This window comes from Pelophylax lessonae, assembly GCF_965119305.1.
Source record: "Pelophylax lessonae genome assembly, chromosome: 7".
Classification (NCBI taxonomy): Eukaryota; Metazoa; Chordata; class Amphibia; order Anura; family Ranidae; genus Pelophylax; species Pelophylax lessonae.
This window is the reverse complement of record NC_138774.1, coordinates 211,414,367-211,433,346: the sequence shown is the minus strand read 5'-3', so window position 1 is coordinate 211,433,346 and position 18,980 is coordinate 211,414,367. Positions and strand designations below refer to the sequence as shown.

The 18,980-nt window shown below is 41.7% G+C and overlaps 1 protein-coding gene across 1 annotated transcript in view; it reads right to left on the bottom strand.

Annotated features, from left to right (window-relative positions):
• PNPLA7 (patatin like domain 7, lysophospholipase) overlaps window positions 1–18,980 on the bottom strand; it is a 733,226-nt gene that overhangs the window by 341,271 nt on the left and 372,975 nt on the right. Inside the window, exon 18 of the mRNA XM_082263919.1 lies at window positions 346–477. Within this exon, the coding sequence (XP_082120045.1) occupies window positions 346–477 (132 nt within the window). The remainder of the gene's footprint in view (window positions 1–345; window positions 478–18,980) is intronic.

Here is an 18,980-nt window from a genome sequence, read left to right as displayed (position 1 = left end):
GGCTTCTCCTGTCTACCTGGGAGTTGTGTGTGTTGCCACTCACCTCTGAGTGCTTCATCTCCTTCTATTTCATTCTCCATAATAAAAAAATACATATAATTGCTGAAGTTGTGCTGGCAACCCATCATAGTGGCAAAAGCAGGTGCAAACCTCACTATAGTGATCTCACCAGTACAGCCCCCTGGAGATAGAAGAGACTGTCAGATGGTTTAACTCTTCATCATCAATTGAACACTGAAATAACAGCTTTGGCTAGACTAACCTCTTAAAAGTGTTGGTGTAGTGTTTGAATCCCTTAACAAGGGTGCTATGGAAGTTTGTATAATATGTAATATATTGACTTGCCTATAGACAGCGCGGCCCGCCTCCACCTCCATCCAGTCCAATGCAAAATCAATCTGTCTGACGAATGGAGACATCCTCTTCACTACTGTGTGTGCGACACCTAGGACTACACTGGGCTGCTCCCGCATTATTCTGCACAGAGAAAACAGATTTAATCATTTTAAGTCATGCAGGTTCCCAACATTGATACATAGTATAAAATTAAAGTTTAAAACCCCTTTCACATGAGGTGGATCCTTTTTGATGGACCCTGCTGGTTTAGTGGGGATCACTCCACTAATCCCTACCGAGCGGGCTGGTGACAGGTCAGTTTCCACTCACTATGCAGAGACAGACCTGTCAGAGTCCCACTCTCCTCTTTGGGGGGATTGGATGAAAAAGACAGCCTGTCCGTTTTTATCCGATCTGACCCACTGGACTGATGCCGAACGTATCGCCATACGTCTGTTTTCAGCGGATTTTGTCAGATCGCATGCCAGCGGACACATGTCCACTGACATCTGCCTCCTCATAGAGTACAATGGTTGACCCGATCAGGACCGCCTGAACAGGTGGATCGATTGGTACGACTGTGTGAAAGGGGCATATTGGACACCTGACAGAAAAAAAAACTGTAGCAGACTTTCCAGGCATTGGGCCTGATGTGTGTCTGCCATGGTTACCGGTGACACCTTCAGCCCATTTAAGCTGAATACCCAAGTGTGAGATTTGAGTCAAGGACCAATCCGGCATCTTTTGTTTGTTTTGTTTATTTGATATTGGGGATGGGAGAAGGGAATGAGTGGGATACTCCTGTGGCTCAACTAGGTACAAATGGGACACTTTGGAGAAAAATGCCTTTCAGCGCTGTCTTAACGCTTGCTGGCGCTTGAAAAACACTGACTTGCTGTACTGTACTTCAACTTGACTTCTGACACTCTGGTTAGCTCAAAAGTCCTGGACTGTACTGAGAACTGACTCCTGACGCTCCGATTAGCTCAAAAGTCCCGAACACTGCTCCCTCCAGTCCTTCCTTACTGAGGTAGCTTCTGTATACTGCTTCTGCAACTTTCAACACTGTACACTGCATGCTGTACACTTTAACACTTCAAGGTCCAACCGCTGGCGCCCCCTCTTTCCTTTAGGGTCTTCTCACTAGGCACCCCCTCTACACTTCAGGGTCTTCTCACTAGGGACCCCCTCTACACTTCAGGGTCCTTTACACTTGCTCCCGCACCGGCTAGCTAGCTCCTGGGTCCCTCTGACCTTCACCGGAGTGGTCCCCTCTCACTAGGCAGACCCCCAGGGGCAGTTTGCAGTACTCACGAACTGGGAATGCTTTCCTGAAACTTGACCCCTCTCATCTCCGCTGGTCCTCGGCACCACGGATCCTCTCTGCAGCTCAGCTCAGCCCTCTGTCCCCTCAGGCAAGCCGCCTGGGAAACCAGATTCCTCTGACAGGAGAGACAGCCGTACTCTCCCTCCTGGGACTCTGCTTCCTGCCAAAGACTCTGCATCATGTGCTCCCCTCAAACTTATACCCACTCCCAGAATGCTGTGCGGCAGAATTTGCCTTTCTGGGGTAGATACAGGCCTGAGTGTGCCATTGGCTGGGTTTCCTCCACTGCCCAATTAGAACCCTTCCATGGAGCACAGTGGGGAGACTCCCTAATCTCAACAGCCACACCTGGTAAACATGACAGCCCAGCTGGAAATCATGGCCCTGCTGATAAGCAGACAAGGCCCACTATACTTTACCTAGCACCTACCTTGTAGGGTGCTACAAATCATTGTTACTTTTTTTTTGTTGAAAATGATGAGCCACTGAGTAATCACTGTTGAGGGGTCATAAAATTAATGCTGATGGACCGTCCACATGCTCTCAATCAGATGATTCTGGGTAGCTGGTGGTGAGGCAGTGCCAGACAGATGGCAGCTTTGCCTGAACGTTTATATGATATCAACACCACACCACCCTTTGCTTTGTAATAGACTATGCAATGACCAACTGCCAAAGGGAACCTGGCTTTCAATTATTACAGCAACTAAGATTTTCTGTTTTATCACTAATGTCTGCTTAAATCACACATCTGGAAGTTTAATGTAGGAGTAGAACTAACTTATGGCCCAACTTCCGCCAAAATATGTTATTTAATTTTGGATAGCACAAAGAAGGGATTGAACCCGTGCAAAGTTTTTATTGCGTCTGGTCCCTCTTTGGACAATATTTCGCTTCACTTCCTGTCAGGAAAAGGAGTGATATAAAATCTCCCCAATAGGGACTAAGATAGCTATAAAACACATTTTTAGTAGAGTGGGGGGGGGGGGGGGACAGGCTACCACTTTCAAAATTGTTGCTGTCAATGTATTAGTTATTACAGGTACTTATGTAGCGCCATCAATTTATGCAGAACTTTACATATATATTATACATTCACATCAGTCCCTGCCCTCAAGGAGCTTATAATCTAAAGTCCCTAATATATATTTATATATACACATACTAGGGCCAATTTAGACAGAATTCAATTAACCTACCAGCATGTCTTTGGAGTGTGGGAGGAAACTGGAGTACCTGGAGGAAACCCACACAGGCACAGGGAGAACATGCAGACTCCAGGCAGGTAATGCTGTGGTTGGGTTCGAACAGATGACCCTAGCGCAGCCAGGTGGAAGCACTAACCCGCTTAGCCACTGGGCCTGTTCTGTCTTGTATGGACATCAAAAGGGACAGGAAGTGCAGGTAAATCTCCAAAATACAGTCACACAGAAAAAAAACAAAAACGAACAAACTGATGTTTTTTGGGCTCTGTCCAAAATAAAAAGATTGCCTAGAATTAGGCTTTTATTTAGGAGCTTTACATATATAAATATATACTAATCTCCAAACTGATGACTAGTTTAATACCAAGAAAAGGAAAGTATTGCAATGGAGCAAAAACTATATCTAAAAGGGAAACTATAATGGGTTTCGCTCAATTTTATTTTACATTTTTGAAAAGATTACAGACTAGTAGACCAATCTTTTATTTCATTTTTTAATTCATGAATGGAATAATTTTTTTATTTTAGGACTATTTTTTCAGGTTGCTTAGGATAAGGTAAAATAGAATAAAAGAAGAGCAGTTGAGAGCAAGAACTGATCAAGCAGAGGGGGAAGAGGGTGTGTTCCTCTCAATGTGTAAGCGTGTATTTTAACTAGCTCCAAATGGCACGATAGCCAAAAGGCTATTCACAGTGCAGTATAAAAGAGGTTGTAAACCTCCAAAAAAAAAAAAAATCCTGAAAAACAAAAGGCATAATGAGCTAGTATGCATTGCATACTAGCTCATTATGAAATACTTACCTTAGAACTAAGCCCCCGCTCCGCCACCCGCTTACCGCTGACATGGTCGACATGTTCACCCGTCTTCCTTCTGGGATCCTGTACTCCTGCCATTTGATTGGCCGGAGCAACGATGATGTCACTTCTGCGCATGCCTACCTATAGGAACTGGTTACAGATCAAGCTTTACTTCCGCTTTAAACGCAGCTCAGTGAAGAACTTCATTTGCTCTGCTGCACACATGTGGTAAATTTTAAACATTACTGTGCTATAGGTCAGTGATCTCCAAATTGTGGCCCTTTGCTTGCCTTTATCCAGCCCATGATGTATTTTTCCTGCCACTGTCCTAAACAAGGAGGCACTATTCCTTCCACTAACATCGATGGGGCATAATGCCTCCCACTGACAACAAACATGGGGAACTATTTCTCCCTGTGACACCAATTAAAGGTGAATCTCAGAAAAATAGAAGATCATCACAGACTGTGAAAAATGTAGCATTTAATTTGGAAATCAAGGTCCCAGAGTCAGGAGGAAGAGTGGAGAGGTTCAAAATCCAAGTTGCATGAGGTCCAGTGTGAAGTTTTCACAGTCTGTGATGATTTGGAGAGCTATGTCATCTGCTGGTGTTGGTCCACTGTGTTTTATAAAAAAAAAAAGAAAATCAAGTCCAAAGTAAGCGCAGCTCTCTACCAGGAAATTCTAGAGCACTTCATGCTTCCCTCTGCTCACCAGCTTTTTGGAGATGCTGAATTAATTTTCATGCAGGACTTGGCACCTGCCCACACTACCAATACCTGGTTTAATGCTCAAGGTATTGTGTGCTTAATTGGCCAGCAAACTCGCCTGACCTAAACCCCATAGAGAATCTGTGGGGTAATGTCAAAAGGCAGATGAGAGACACCAGACCCAACAATGCAGACAAGCTGAAAGACCATTGTAAAGAAACCTGGGCTTCCATAACACCTCAGCAGTGCCATAGGCTGATTGTCTCCATGCCACGCTGCATTGATGCAGTAATTCATGCAAAAAGAGCTCTGACCAAGTATTGGTACTACATTATACATGGACATACTTTTCAGTAAGCCAACATTTCTGTATTAAATCCTTTTTTAATTTGTCTTCTGTAATATTCTCGTTTTCTGAGATAATGAATTTTGGGTATCTGCTAGCTGTAAGTCATAATCATCAAAATTACAAGAAAGAAATGCTAGAAATATATCACTCACATTGTGTGCAATGTATCTATATAAATATATGAGTTTCACTTTTTGAATAAAATTACTGAAATAAATAACTTTTTGATATTCTAATTTTAAGAAATGCACCTGTATTTCTCCGCCTAATACCAAAGATTGGCCATTGTTTACTCCCACTGGGCACAGTCCGGCCCCCCTAATTTCAAAAAGACAATAAACTGGCCCTTTCTTTGGAAGGTTTGGAGACCCCTGCTATAGTTCCTTTTTATTTGCTTTGCCTAAAATGTTATGTTTAGTCTTAAAGTAGAATTAGGCTCTATTCACACTACCGCGACTTGTCAGCCTGACAAGTCGCGGTCCATTGACTGGTACAGGACCCGTTCTAATAGGAGCGACACAAGTCGCTCCGACTTAGAAAAAGGGCCCTGTACTACTTCGGGGCGACTTGCATAGACATTCATTATATGAAGTCGCGGTGCACAGGACTTCACAGGTCATGCAGAAGTCATGCCGCTTCAGCGTGAATGCGGTCTTACACTTTCATGGGAAAAATATAGCAAATAAAAAAAAAATAATAAATAACATAGCTTGCTACACAAACCATATTGTAATTTACTGTTGTTAAAAATTATCTATCCTTTTAAGTGCCTGTTCACATTAGTGCTATCACAGAGATCGCATGTAATTCGGAGCGCACTGCTCCTAAATTACATGCGATCTCTGTGCGGTGCAAATTTCAGCCATACAATTTGTATGGCTGAATTCGCACCGCAATCGCACTAAACACGCACATGACCCTTTTTTTATATCCGCAGCAGATTTAGATCGCATGGTGGTTCACACTAGTGCGATCTGATTCTGTGCGAACTTGCAGATCGCACTGCGATATGCGATCTCAACTGGGAGTGTCGTTAACTTTTAATTGACACCCCCTGCGTATCGCATATGGCAGTGTGAACTGCCAGGGGAGTGGATGCGATGCGGGAACACGCTGCATATTCGCAGCGTTCCCGCATCGCAGAAGTGTGAACCAGGACTAAATCTGCAGCTGCTGTCATTTTCTGTAAAGCTCAATATAATAAGTCAATCTGGAGGCTCTCTGTATACAGCTGGCATACAGAATTTCCACAGAAATGTCCTTTCCTGCTTGTCTGATTGGCTTGCTGATTTTGACAGAAGTTTTATTAACAACAAAGTAGAATTTTAGGCATCCTTTTCAATAGAAATACATTTTTTGTGAGATACTCACTAAGGTTTAAAGTAATTCTAAAGGTTGCATTTTTTTTAATATAATGAACATGTTATACTTACCCGCTTTGTGTAATGGTTTTGCACAGAGCAGCATTGATTCTCTTCTTTTTGGGTCCCCCACCAGTGGTCCTGGCTCCTCCCCTCTGCTGAGTGCCTCCAATAGCAAGCCTCTTGCTATGGGGGTACTCGAATACGAGCTGCACTCCGGTGAATGGACAATGTAAGGCCTGTTGCCTGCTCTCTCCTCATTGGCTCACTGGCTGTGATCGACAGCAGCAGGAGGCAATGGCACTAACTGCTGTGTGAGCCAATGAGGAAAGAGAGGCCTGGGAGAGCTGCTGCTCTCATGCATATTGCTGGGTCGAGATGGGGCTCAACTATGTATAACAGGGCTGGGGGGGAGCTGCACCCAGAAGGTTTTTTACCTTGATGCGAAGAATGTATTAAGGTAAAAAACACTTTGCCTGAAGAACCACTTTAAGGCTTCTAAAAGGAATGCAGACACCGCAACTTTCCTCATTAGAAGACTACAAGTACATTGGCTGATTATATTGAACACAGACCCTCCCCCTTCAGGAATCAGAATTCAAAGGACATAGAAGAATCTACAGCTTTTTCTTAAAAAAATAATCTACAGCTTTTTCTTAAAAAAATAAAGTAAAAGGTAAGAAAGTGGAGTTGCTCTTTATCAAAGAAAACCATCTTAAAAGCATTAAATGTTTCCCTTGAAAATGTAACTGTCTTTAAAGTTCTATGGACTTTGTAAAATTCCAGCACTCTCACTCACTGCCCTCCCTGTAAGTTGTTCTTGTCATATAGCTGTCAGAAAGATCCTGGCCTGCCGACATAATGCTAAATAATAGGATTAGCTCTGTTCCGTCTTTTGATCTAATCAGGGCCTTCTAACAGCAATGTGATGGGAAAAGGCCAAGGGGGGAAAGATTGAAGAGGCCGTGTTGGTGCTAACAAGGTCTCACTTACTGCTGGCGGAAAGGAGAAAAAGCACTTCTGCCTGGGACAAAGCCAGCTAATTGGTGCAAATTAATAGGTCATGCTCTGCGTGCCATCGAGGTGTCATATTGAAATAAGTCTTTCTGGGCACTTTTTGCTTTGTAAACACGTCACCCCACTACTTTGCCAAGATCAGATCTGAAGCACAATTGAGCCTAAACTCTTTTTTTTTTTTTTTATAAAACATTAAAGTGGAAGTCTAGCATAACACTAAAATCACTAAATCTATAGACATCCCTGATCTAACATTAACCTATCTAGCATTGTAGAGAAGTAATCGGTATACATACCTTTTCTGAAGCCGCTTCGGTCTGGTTCCACACTGAGCTATCAGCGGCGGAGGCAGCCGACAACGGAAGCCCCATAGTAACTCTACGGGTGACGTCACTTCCCATTACTTTCACAGCCCATGTTGGCTGTATCCTCTGCAGAGCTTCCGCCGCTGGAGACCGGCTTCAAAAAAGGTATGTATACTGATTTCTTCTTTACAGGACTAGATAGGTTAGTGTTAGATTGTGGATGTCACTTTATTAACTCCAGCCTAGTGAATCATATGGTTTTGAAATGCATAACCTCCTCTACTTGCAACTAGAGAGAAGAATATGCCACCCAGTACCTAATGTGTCTATGCCCAGGGGATTATGGGAGAACTTCCAGGTTCAGACACACTAAGTTTACCTTTGGGTTTATGCAATTTTTTAGGGTGCAGTTTCATGAATAAAAGATGATGTTTTCACAATTTTCTTGAAGTCGATGTAAACCCTCACATATACCCAGGGAAGTGAACATCCTCAGATGATACACAGAAATGAGACAAGTCTCCCTACATACGTTTGTACAGTTAATTCCATATTTTTTTGGACACAGGCACAATTTTAGATTTTTTCATGTATTTACCAAAACATATTTAAGCTATAGTTAAATATTGGATATGGGCTGAAAGTGCATACTCTCAGGTTTAATTTGAGGGTATGTACATCCAAATCGGAGGAAGGGTTTAGGAATTACAGCTCTTAAGAATAGCCACTCCTTTCCCTTTTTTAAGGGACCAAAAGTAATTGGACAATTGAATCAAATGCTGTTTTTTGGCCAGGTGTGGGCTACTCCATTATTTCTTCATCAATTAAGCAGGTAAAAGGTCTGTAGTTGATTCTAAGTGTTTGCATTTGGAATCTATTGCTGTGAACCTACATCATGCGTTCAAAGGAGCTGTAAATGCAAGTGAAACAGGCCATTGTAAGGCTTCAAAAACCAAACAAATCCATCAGAGAGATAGCAGCAACATTAGGAGTGGCCAAATCAACAGTTTGGTACATTCTGAGGAAAGAACAACGCACTGGTGAGCTCAGCAACATAAAAAGGCCTGGACATCCATGGAAGACAACAGTGGTGGATGATCTATGGGAAAAAAAAAAAAAACATTCACAACATCCAGACAAGTGAAGGTCACTCACCAGGAGGTGGGCGTATCATTGTCAAAGTCTACAATCAAGAGAAGACTTTACGACAGCAAATACAGAGGGTTTACCACAAGGTGCAAACCATTCATAAGCCTAAAGAATAGCAAAGCCAGATTAGACTTTGCCAAAAAACATCTAAAAAAGCCAGACCAGTTCTGGAAAAGCATTCTTTGAATGGATGAAACTAAGATTAATCTGTACCAGAATGACGGGAAGAAAAAAAGTGTGGAGAAGGCTTGGCACAGCTCGAGATACAAAGCGCACACATCTGTAAAACATTGTGAGGCAGTGTGATGGCAAGGACATGCATGGCTTCCAGTGGCACTGGGTCTTTGGTGTTTTATTGATGTGATGTGACAGAAGCAGCCATATGGATTCTGCAGTGTTTAGAGATATACTGTCAGCCCAGATTCAGACAAATGCAGCAAAGTTGATTGGACGGAACTTCACAGTACACGTGGACAATAATCCAAAACACACTACAAAAGCAACCCAGGAGCTTTTGAAGGAAAAGAAGTGGAATATTCTGAAATGGGCAAGTCAATCACCTGATTTCAACCCAATTGAGAATCCAGTTCACTTGCTGAAGGCAAAACTAAAGGCAGAAAGACCCACTAAGTACTGAAGACAGCTGCAGTTACAGCCTGGCAAAGCATTAGGAAGGAGGAAACCCAGGCTTTGGTAATGTCCATGGGTTCCAGACTTCGGGCAGTCTTTGCAAGTAAAGGATTCTCAACGTAATATTAAACAAGAATATTTTATTTATGATTATATTAATTTGTCCAATTACATTTGAGCCCCTGAAAATGGGGGGACTATGTAAAAAAATGGCGCAGTTCCTAAAATGTGTACTTGATATTTATGTTCAAACCCTTGAATTAAAGCTGAAAGTCTGCACTTCAAATTCATTTGGATTGTTTTGTTTTATACTTTTATTCTACATAGGCTATCCCCCCTTTAATCCATCATGAATGCTACTGCCAGACTCATCCACCTTACCAATCACTCAGTGTCTGCTACTCCTCATTAATCCCTCCACTGGCTTCTGCTCACCCAACTAATTAAATTCAAAATACTAACATCATCTTTCAAAGCCATCCACAATTTAGCCCCCGGCTACATCACTAGCCTAGTCTTAAAATACCAACCTCTTCAATCCTCTCAAAACCTCCTGCTCGCTAGCTCCCTCGTCACCTCCTCCCATGCTCGCCTCCAGGACTTTTCCAGAGCCTCTCCAATCCTATGGAACTCCTTACCCCAATCTGTCCGATTATCTACTACTCTATTAGCTTTTAGACGATCCCTGAAAACCCTCCTCTTCAGAGAAGCCTATCCTACCCACACTTAACAACCATACTTCCATTTTCTCCATCAGCTCATCCCCCACAGTTATTGCCTTCTGTTTCACTTGAGCCTCCCTTCTAGATTGTAAGCTCTAACGATCAGGGCCCTATAATTCCTCCTGTATTATATTGTAACTGTATTGTCTTCCCTCATATCTTAAAGCGCTGGGCAAGCTGTTGGTGCTATATAAATCCTGTATAATAATAATACAATGCTTTGTGAAAGTATTCGGCCTCCTTGAACTTTTCGACCTTTTGCCACATTTCCGGCTTCAAACATAAAGATATAAAACAAACTTTTTTTGAAGAATCAACAACAAGTGGGACACAATCATGAAGTGGAACGAAATTTATTGGATATTTGAAAATTTTTTAACAAATAAAAAACTAAATAATTGGGCGTGCAAAATTATTCAGCCCCCTTAAGTTAATACTTTGTAGCGCCACCTTTTGCTGCAATTACAGCTGTAAGTCGCTTGGGGTATGTCTCTATCAGTTTTGCACATCGAGAGACTGACATTTTTGCCCATTCCTCCTTGCAAAACAGCTTGAGCTCAGTGAGGTTGGATGGAGAGCATTTGTGAACAGCATTTTTCAGCTCTTTCCACAGATTATCGATTGGATTTAGGTCTGGATTTTGACGGCCATTCTAACACCTGGATATGTTTATTTGTGAACCATTCCATTGTAGATTTTGGATCATTGTCTTGTTGGAAGACAAATCTCCGTCCCAGTTTCAGGTCTTTTGCAGACTCCATCAGGTTTTCTTCCAGAATGGTCCAGTATTTGGCTCCATCCATCTTCCCATCAATTTTAACCATCTTCCCTGTCCCTGCTGAAGAAAAGCAGGCCCAAACCATGATGCTGCCACCACCATGTTTGACAGTGGGGATGGTGTGTTCAGGGTGATGAGCTGTGCCGCTTTTACGCCAAACATAACGTTTTGCATTGTTGCCAAAAAGTTAAATTTTGGTTTCATCTGACCAGAGCACCTTCTTCCACATGTTTGGTGTGTCTCCCAGGTGGCTTGTGGCAAACTTTAAACGACACTTTTTATGGATATCTTTAAGAAATGGCTTTCTTCTTGCCACTCTACCATAAAGGCCAGATTTGTGCAGTATACGACTGATTGTTGTCCTATGGACAGAGTCTCCCACCTCAGCTGTAGATCTCTGCAGTTCACCCAGATCATGGGCCTCTTGGCTGCATACAGAGACTTGATTACACACAGGTGGATTCTATTTATCATCATTAGTCATTTAGGTCAACATTGGATCATTCAGAGATCCTCACTGAACTTCTGGAGAGAGTTTGCTGCACTGAAAGTAAAGGGGTTGAATAATTTTGCACGCCCAATTTTTCAGCTTTTTATTTGTTAACAAAGTTTGAAATATACAATAAATTTCGTTCCACTTCATGATTGTGTCCCACTTGTTGATTCTTCACAAAAAATTACAGTTTTATCTTTGTTTGAAGCCTGAAATGTGGCAAAAGGTCGCAAAGTTCAAGGGGGCCGAATACTTTCGCAAGGAACTGTATATTATAGTAGCATACAGAGCCAAAAGTATGAAAATGGTGCCTGTGTCCAAATATATATGGACCTAACTGTATATCTGCTGTCTATAATCTTTAGAAAGTGCACATTGTATTACAATTTTTTTTCCTGTTTCAGCAGTGGGAGGGGAGTCTACGCTGTGTGTGAGCTGATTGGAGGAAAGGCACCCCCCCTTCCACATAGGCAGAGGAAAGACGTTACAAACAGAGCTGTGCTGTGAATAGACCAGATCCCTGCTATTTTATCTCCAAGTCCCTTTCCCGACACAAATTTTTAGCTGCTTTTATCTCCTGTGTCGAAGAGCTTGTCAGAAGTGATCATGCTGATAACAGACGAATGGAGCAGCAGAAAGACAGGGGACTTTGGAGAGAGATAGCTAAACACTACAGATGTATGTGCCCAGGACAGATTTAATGAATGGGGTTTACAGCTATTTTAATACAGCTTTTTATGTTTACTTCAATCTTAATGTGTACCTTTTTTAGCATGTTGTTGGGCAGACAACTTGAGCTATTATCCTGAGCTTTTGCCAGCAAGAAAACCTGACTGATCATAATGTAATCGGTCACATACCAGCAATACATTGCCATCTCCTGGGTATATTTGAAATATTTAGAAAAGCTTCTGTTGAAGGCAGAAATAGACTGTTCAATAGCTGTAGATAAAAACAACTGGGCTATTGTGAACAAAAATTTCTTAATGTGTACCTAAAGCCTAGTACACACTACTAGTTTTTTGTGCAACATAGCAGGTTGATTAAAAGAAACCTGACAGCTCAGAAGGAGCCACTGTATTAACTATCTGACCTTTGGTCTGACTACACGGCTGTCTATCTGTGCTGTCCCTGCTCCCCAGGAGGTCCCTACCACTGTTAGCTCAAGATGCCTGATGCTACCCTAGTCAAACACAAGTTGCCGTTTGATAGCAAACGGATCCCTTTGCTAGTTGAGCTGCTGACTGGTCCCGCTGTACAGAAGCTGCTCTGAGACCACCACAAGTCACCTGGAGCCGTGAGGAGTTTTATTTTTTTTGTTGTTTGTTTCTGCTAGACGATTACTACCTTTTTTGTGGCTGGTTCTGGCTATCTCACAGACACTAAAGTGCAATGGTGAGGGGACTAGGAAACGCTGCTGCAGCAGCACTGCTGTCCAAACTCATAAAAGCTGATTTTTGTATGTGCAGTCAGTGATTACAATTAAATTTACAGGAAGCGAACTGCAGTTTACAACTGGGTGTATTGTGGCTCCTAGTCTGCATTAAATGTGGCTAATATTAATTTGCTGTATGAAACACAATATTTACTCTATCCAGCTATTTAGTTAAAATTGCACATGGTTTGCCCATTTGTGTGGATCAGGAGTGAGTGTCTGGACTGCTCAAACTCTTAAAAGGACACCTGGCTTACTGTGGGTATATGTGGCTTGCCCTGACTGTGGCAGTAGACTGCTTTAGAACTTGCTGCCTGGCTCATCAAGCCCTGACCTGCTCCACCAATGGCGATTACAGTGGTATTTGCTGTTTAGTATAATTGTCGCTGACCATTTGTTTGTAACGCTGCAACTGGTGCTAGCTGGGATACTATAACCTGGTATTAGAGGATGAGCAAAAGTAGTAAGAGGAAACCCTGAAAAACTACTCTGCCGGAACTACCAGATGAAAGTACAGACATAGGGGCTTATTTTCACAGTACCTTAGCACAGGAGCTCATACATGGAGTCTGGTAGGAGTACTCGAAGTGGACATGGGGCTCAGTCACAACAATTCATTCATAGCTCTAACGCTGCCCCCCAGGCACCAGACATAGACGGCTCTGACTCAGCGAATATGAACAATACGCCACCGATGATCACTTAGAGATGTACTTATTGCCCACCAAGATAGATTTGGAATCCATGTTCCATCGAATGGAGGACAGTCATACAAGAGATATGGCTGAGTTACAGAAGAGTCTTCATAGTTTTCATGAACAGGTGGAGGCTATGGAACAAATTATCCCTTCTGTTATTACAGGGCTCTCAGATACAATCAGCCTTGACTGACCACCACTCTCAATTACAAGCTTTATGGTCTTAGATAGATGATATGGAAGACCGCCATAGGTGGAATAATATTCATCTCAGAGGTAGGTAAATAGATAGGCCAAGAAGAGCTCACTTCATTGGTCAAAGAGGTCTGTAATACCCTGTCAAGTAAACCAGCTACAGATCACTTTGAACTCGATCTGACCCACCGTATACCAGGCCATGCTAATGCTGCTGTTGCTCATCCTGGAGACGTGCTGTGTAGGGTGCACTTCTATAAATGTAAGGAAGAAATATTAAAGGAGCGCAAATTACGCTAGATTCTGATCTTTCACATCAAACTCCTGCTAAATGGAGATCACTACCACCACCAACTAGGACCCTCGTGGAGGCAGGTATAACCTACAATTGGAGATACCCTTTCCACCTTCTGGCTCGCAAAAATGGGCGTACCTATACACTTCGATCACCAGCGGATCTTCCAGTGTTCACGAAAAATGTAGGCATTCCGCAAATGGAACTTGAACCTCGGCCGGATCCCAATATCTTACATCTATCTGAGCTGCCAAAATGGGAACCATGGATTCCAGTAAAATCACCACCATGTCGTCTGACTTCAAACACCAGCCAAAGGAATGCAGTGCTAAAGATACCAATTTTCTTTTTTTCTTCCTTTGCAGGCCCTATTGAATCCAGATTTCATTTTCAATATTATGTTGGACATGTTAATATAAATATGAGAGACTAATTGGATACCATTGGCTGTATCGGTAGAACTGGACTTTACTTGCAATAAGGGGCTGGGGGGGGGGGGGGCTCTATAAAAGTGAATATTGGCCTACAGGATATACTCTATATTCTAATCCTCCTTGTCCTAGGGAGGGTGGCTTTGCAAACTTCTCATTACAGACAGGAGGAAGGTTTCAGTGTTTGGCTTTAAACCGCATGACTAACAGGATATTCCTGTGGTCATTGATTCTTACCTCACTTTATTTTTTCTCTCTTCTTATAATTTATGCGGGCTATGGGTATAGTTAGTTTGACAAAGGCTATCCACTTTTTTTTCTGTTGTTTTTTTATTTCTATAGGGTCGGCCCCCAACACTGTAGTTGGGGGGGGGGGGCGCAATATTCGGGTTAATCCCTGTTTATATAAAAAAAAAAAATGATCTTTCTGGTTTTCGCTCTTTTTTTTCTTTCTTCTTCTTCTTTCCAACTCCCTTTTCTAGATCTCTACAGGAGGAGGGGAGGGGGAGGAGAGGAGAAGAATAGGGAAAATCCCAATAGGTGTAATTCTGTATTGCAGAGATGGAGACCTTTCTGAATAAACTGTAGCCTTTTGGCTCTCGGTGCTATCCACAGTTTCTTTGCTTCTGATGGGAGGGCAATTTTTTTTTTTTTTTTATGTGGGTTTCTGATGTTTTTTTTATGTATTTTTTTCTTCTATATACATCCATCCCGAGCTCACTTGGCGGTAAGATATGGATTCCCATATAATACAATAGAAGAGGTGCCATAGTGTAAAACCGTCAAATTCATTTAAAAATTTAAACAACTTGCACTTACATAGGAAGTTAGATCAAAGCATAAAAAGCTGGCCGGCTGCAGCTGAACACCCATACTTCCGGGAACGCTTCGCTATGACATTTTAGTAAAGCAAAAGACAGAGGGGGAGAGCCGGTCTACCGCATATGGCATTCTATAACACAGCATCTGTATTGAATAAAATAGTGGATTGGTTCTATCATGGTAATTCAAAACAGTGGGTAACTATAAAGCAACAAATAACGTCTGCCCCCTTGACCTCTCTCCATTGGACTATGTCTAAACTATGTCCTCATAGACAAACACTTTCATCTGTGACATTTTCATTATTAAGTGTCTGGGACTCAACTATTCAAAATCTAGGTATCTCTTCAATCCCTGGCCCACTTACTCCTATTATGGGCAATCCAGAATTCCTGCCAGTTCTATTGTCGACTAGGTTCTTACAATGGACAACTTTGGCCCCTTCACCGATGAAACAAGCACTTACAACTACAAGACTCCAATCGTCAAATATAATAGCAACCGCCGAATGTAACTACCCGGGTCATTGGCTACATTACTTTCAGCTTCAAGCACTTTTATAAACAATTATCAAATAAGGGTTCACTACATAGGGATCTAACTTCATTTGAATACCTTTGTACTGGGCTTTCAGAGTGTTCCCACATCATCTTGCATGTCCTAACTATCAATACTACATAAGAGATTAGGAGAGAGAATTGGGCCATAAGATTACCGTAGAAGACTGGAAAAAGTCGCTCTTCCTAACCTTTAAATCAAGTTTTTCAATATATATATATATGTGTATATATATATATATATATATATATATATATATATATATGTATATATATATATATATATATATATATATATATATATATATATATATATACACATACACACACATACACACACAGTTCTATTCAAAATTATTCAACCCCCACTGAAATTGATTGTTTTGGCCAGTTTCATTGATTTTGATCATTCAGTCATCCTGCTTACAATTAAATCAAAGAGGCACGTGTAGGTCAGACAAATATAACATAACATTTATAATGAAATAACCACAAATGTCTTTTCTGTGCTCACATCATTATCAGTTTTATTCAACCCCCAAGTGACATTCAATCTTAGTACTTAGTACAACATCCTTTTACAGTTACAACAGCTTTTAAACGTGAAGCATAGCTTGACACAAGTGTCTTGCAGCGATCTACGGGTATCTTCGCCCATTCGTCATGGGCAAAAGCCTCCAGTTCAGTCACATTCTTAGGCTTGTGCACTGCAACTGCTTTCTTTAAGTCCCACCAGAGGTTCTCAATCGGATTTAAGTCTGGTGACTGTGATGGCCACTCCAAAATGTTCCAGCCTTTAATCTGCAACCATGCTCTAGTGGACTTGGAGGTATGCTTGGGATCATTGTCCTGTTGAAAGGTCCAACGTCTCCCAAGCCTCAGGTTTGTGACGGACTGCATCACATTGTCATCCAATATCTCCTGGTACTGAAGAGAATTCATGGTACCTTGCACATGCTGAAGCTTCCCTGTACCTGCAGAAGCAAAACAGCCCCAAAGCATGATTGACCCCCCGCCATGCTTCACAGTAGGCAAGGTGTTCTTTTCTTCATAGGCCTTGTTCTTCCTCCTCCAAACATAGCGTTGATCCATGGGCCCAAACAGTTCTAATTTTGTTTCATCAGTCCACAGAACACTATCCCAAAACTTCTGTGGTTTGTCCACATGTCTTTTGGCATACTGCAGTCGACTCTTCTTATTCTTTGGAGACAGCAAGGGGGTGCGCCTGGGAGTTCTGGCATGGAGGCCTTCATTACGCAGTGTGCGCCGTATTGTCTGAGCAGAAACTTCAATACCCACATCTAACAAATCTTTTCTCAGTTCCTCAGCAGTCACACGGGGACTTTTCTCCATTCTACGCTTCAGGTAGCGCACAGCAGTCGAAGTCAGCATCTTCTTTCTGCCACGACCAGGTAGCGTTTCAACAGTGCCCTTTGCCTTGAATTTGCGAATTATGCTTCCTATGGTGTCTCTTGGTATGTTTAACATCTTTGCAATCTTCTTATAGCCATTGCCCTTCCTGTGAAGAGTAATCACCTCTTCTCTTGTCTTCCTGGACCATTCTCTTGACTTCACCATGTTTGTTACCACACCAGTAAAATGTCTAGAAGGAGCGGAGTATCACAGTCATTTTAAAGCTGCCTAATTGGTGCTTATTATGCTTTATTGCTGCTCCCTGACATCCACAGGTGTTTTCAATACCTGATTGAAAACACTTCAATGAACCTCTGTTCTTCAGAGTGGTAGTCTTTAAGGGGTTGAATAATTGTGTCAATGAAGAATTCACAAAAGAAACATTTACTACATTTACTACTGTATTACAAAACCAATTGATGTCATTTTAGTTGCATATGGTCCTTTAAGAAGTCCTTGTAGGATTTCATTCTGAATACAATTACAAATGTACACTAAATTCCCTAAAACCCTTTACAGCATTGGGGGGTTGAATAATTTTGAAAACAACTATATATATATATATATATATATATATATATATATATATATACACATACATACATATACACAAGAGAAGAACTATAAAATACTAACCAGGTGGTATAGATGCCCTGTGAGGCTCCATAGAATGTCCTCAAACTATCCTGAAAAGTGTTGGCGCAGTGGGGGAGATGAAGGCAAAATGAACCACATTTGGTGGACCTGTCCCCGGATTATAACATTTTGGGAATCTGTGTTCCAAGTTCTCTTTTGTCACTGGTATAGCATATAAAAAATCACCAGAAATGGCCCTGTTGTCTATTTATCCCGTTCTAAGGGAGAGATTAAAAAGGGACTGCTTCGCTTTCTTCTCCCAGCAGCAGGAATACTTATACCTAGACACTGGAACACTAATGTTGCTCCTACTATTATATCCCATTATAAGAGTGGATAGTCAAGTTGAATCATTTAGGGAGAAAGGAGGAACTAACGGTAAGTATACAAGAATGTTATTCTAAGTACATAGCTGTTTGGTCTCCATGGACTGAGTTCTTGGGCTCGGACGCTTTGGGATCCTTCTTATAGATTATACTTTACAGTATGGTGGCATGGATACAGTGTCTTTTTTTTTTCAAGCCAATGAGAGGTCCCCCAGATAGCTTGTAAGAGAAATAGATATGCTTTGGAATTTTTTTTTTTTTTTTCTCTTTTTGTTCTTTTTTTATTGATTATTTTGTCTTGTCTTGTATTGTATTTGGGCAGACTTTTTGTCCAAGCAAAATAAGGGTAATATTAGTATACATGTTTTTGATGAACAAGTGGTAAGAAATATTTATATTGTTTGTCAAAGTATGAGAAAGGATGGTCTTTTTCATGTTTCACTATTGTTCTGATACATTGGATCTAATTGTCCCAGACTATGGGCTTTCCGAATGTAACCTTGCAAAATATTTAATAAAAATTATAAAAAACAAAAACAAAAAAACGATCTGACCATAGTACAGTCATCTGACCTGTTGTGCTTTTGTGTTCTGACAGGGGGACTGCCCCCCTGCCGGAACACTCCAGTCAGCGCTCTTAGTCATTGACTTTTTTCAGTCGTGCCCCTTTGACGAAGGGCTGGCTTCTGTCAGAACAGCTGCAGTACACACAGGCCAAATGTCGGCTGGTTTCTATTGAACCGGCCAATGCCGCCCGACATTCGGCACATGTGTACTAGGCTTAACACTAACTTGTTGTTTGACAGGCTATGGAAGGGTTAGAGGCTGTCAGGTCTTTACTGTTACCTGTGTCCCCTCTGGGGAAATTCACCATCTGTATTTTGCCTGGGTGACAACTGTCACTGGGACAGAAAGTGATGGGAAATCCAAAGTTTTACAGTTGTTATACTGCAAAAGGGACACCTGTTTTATTGACAGCAGTCTTAGGGCT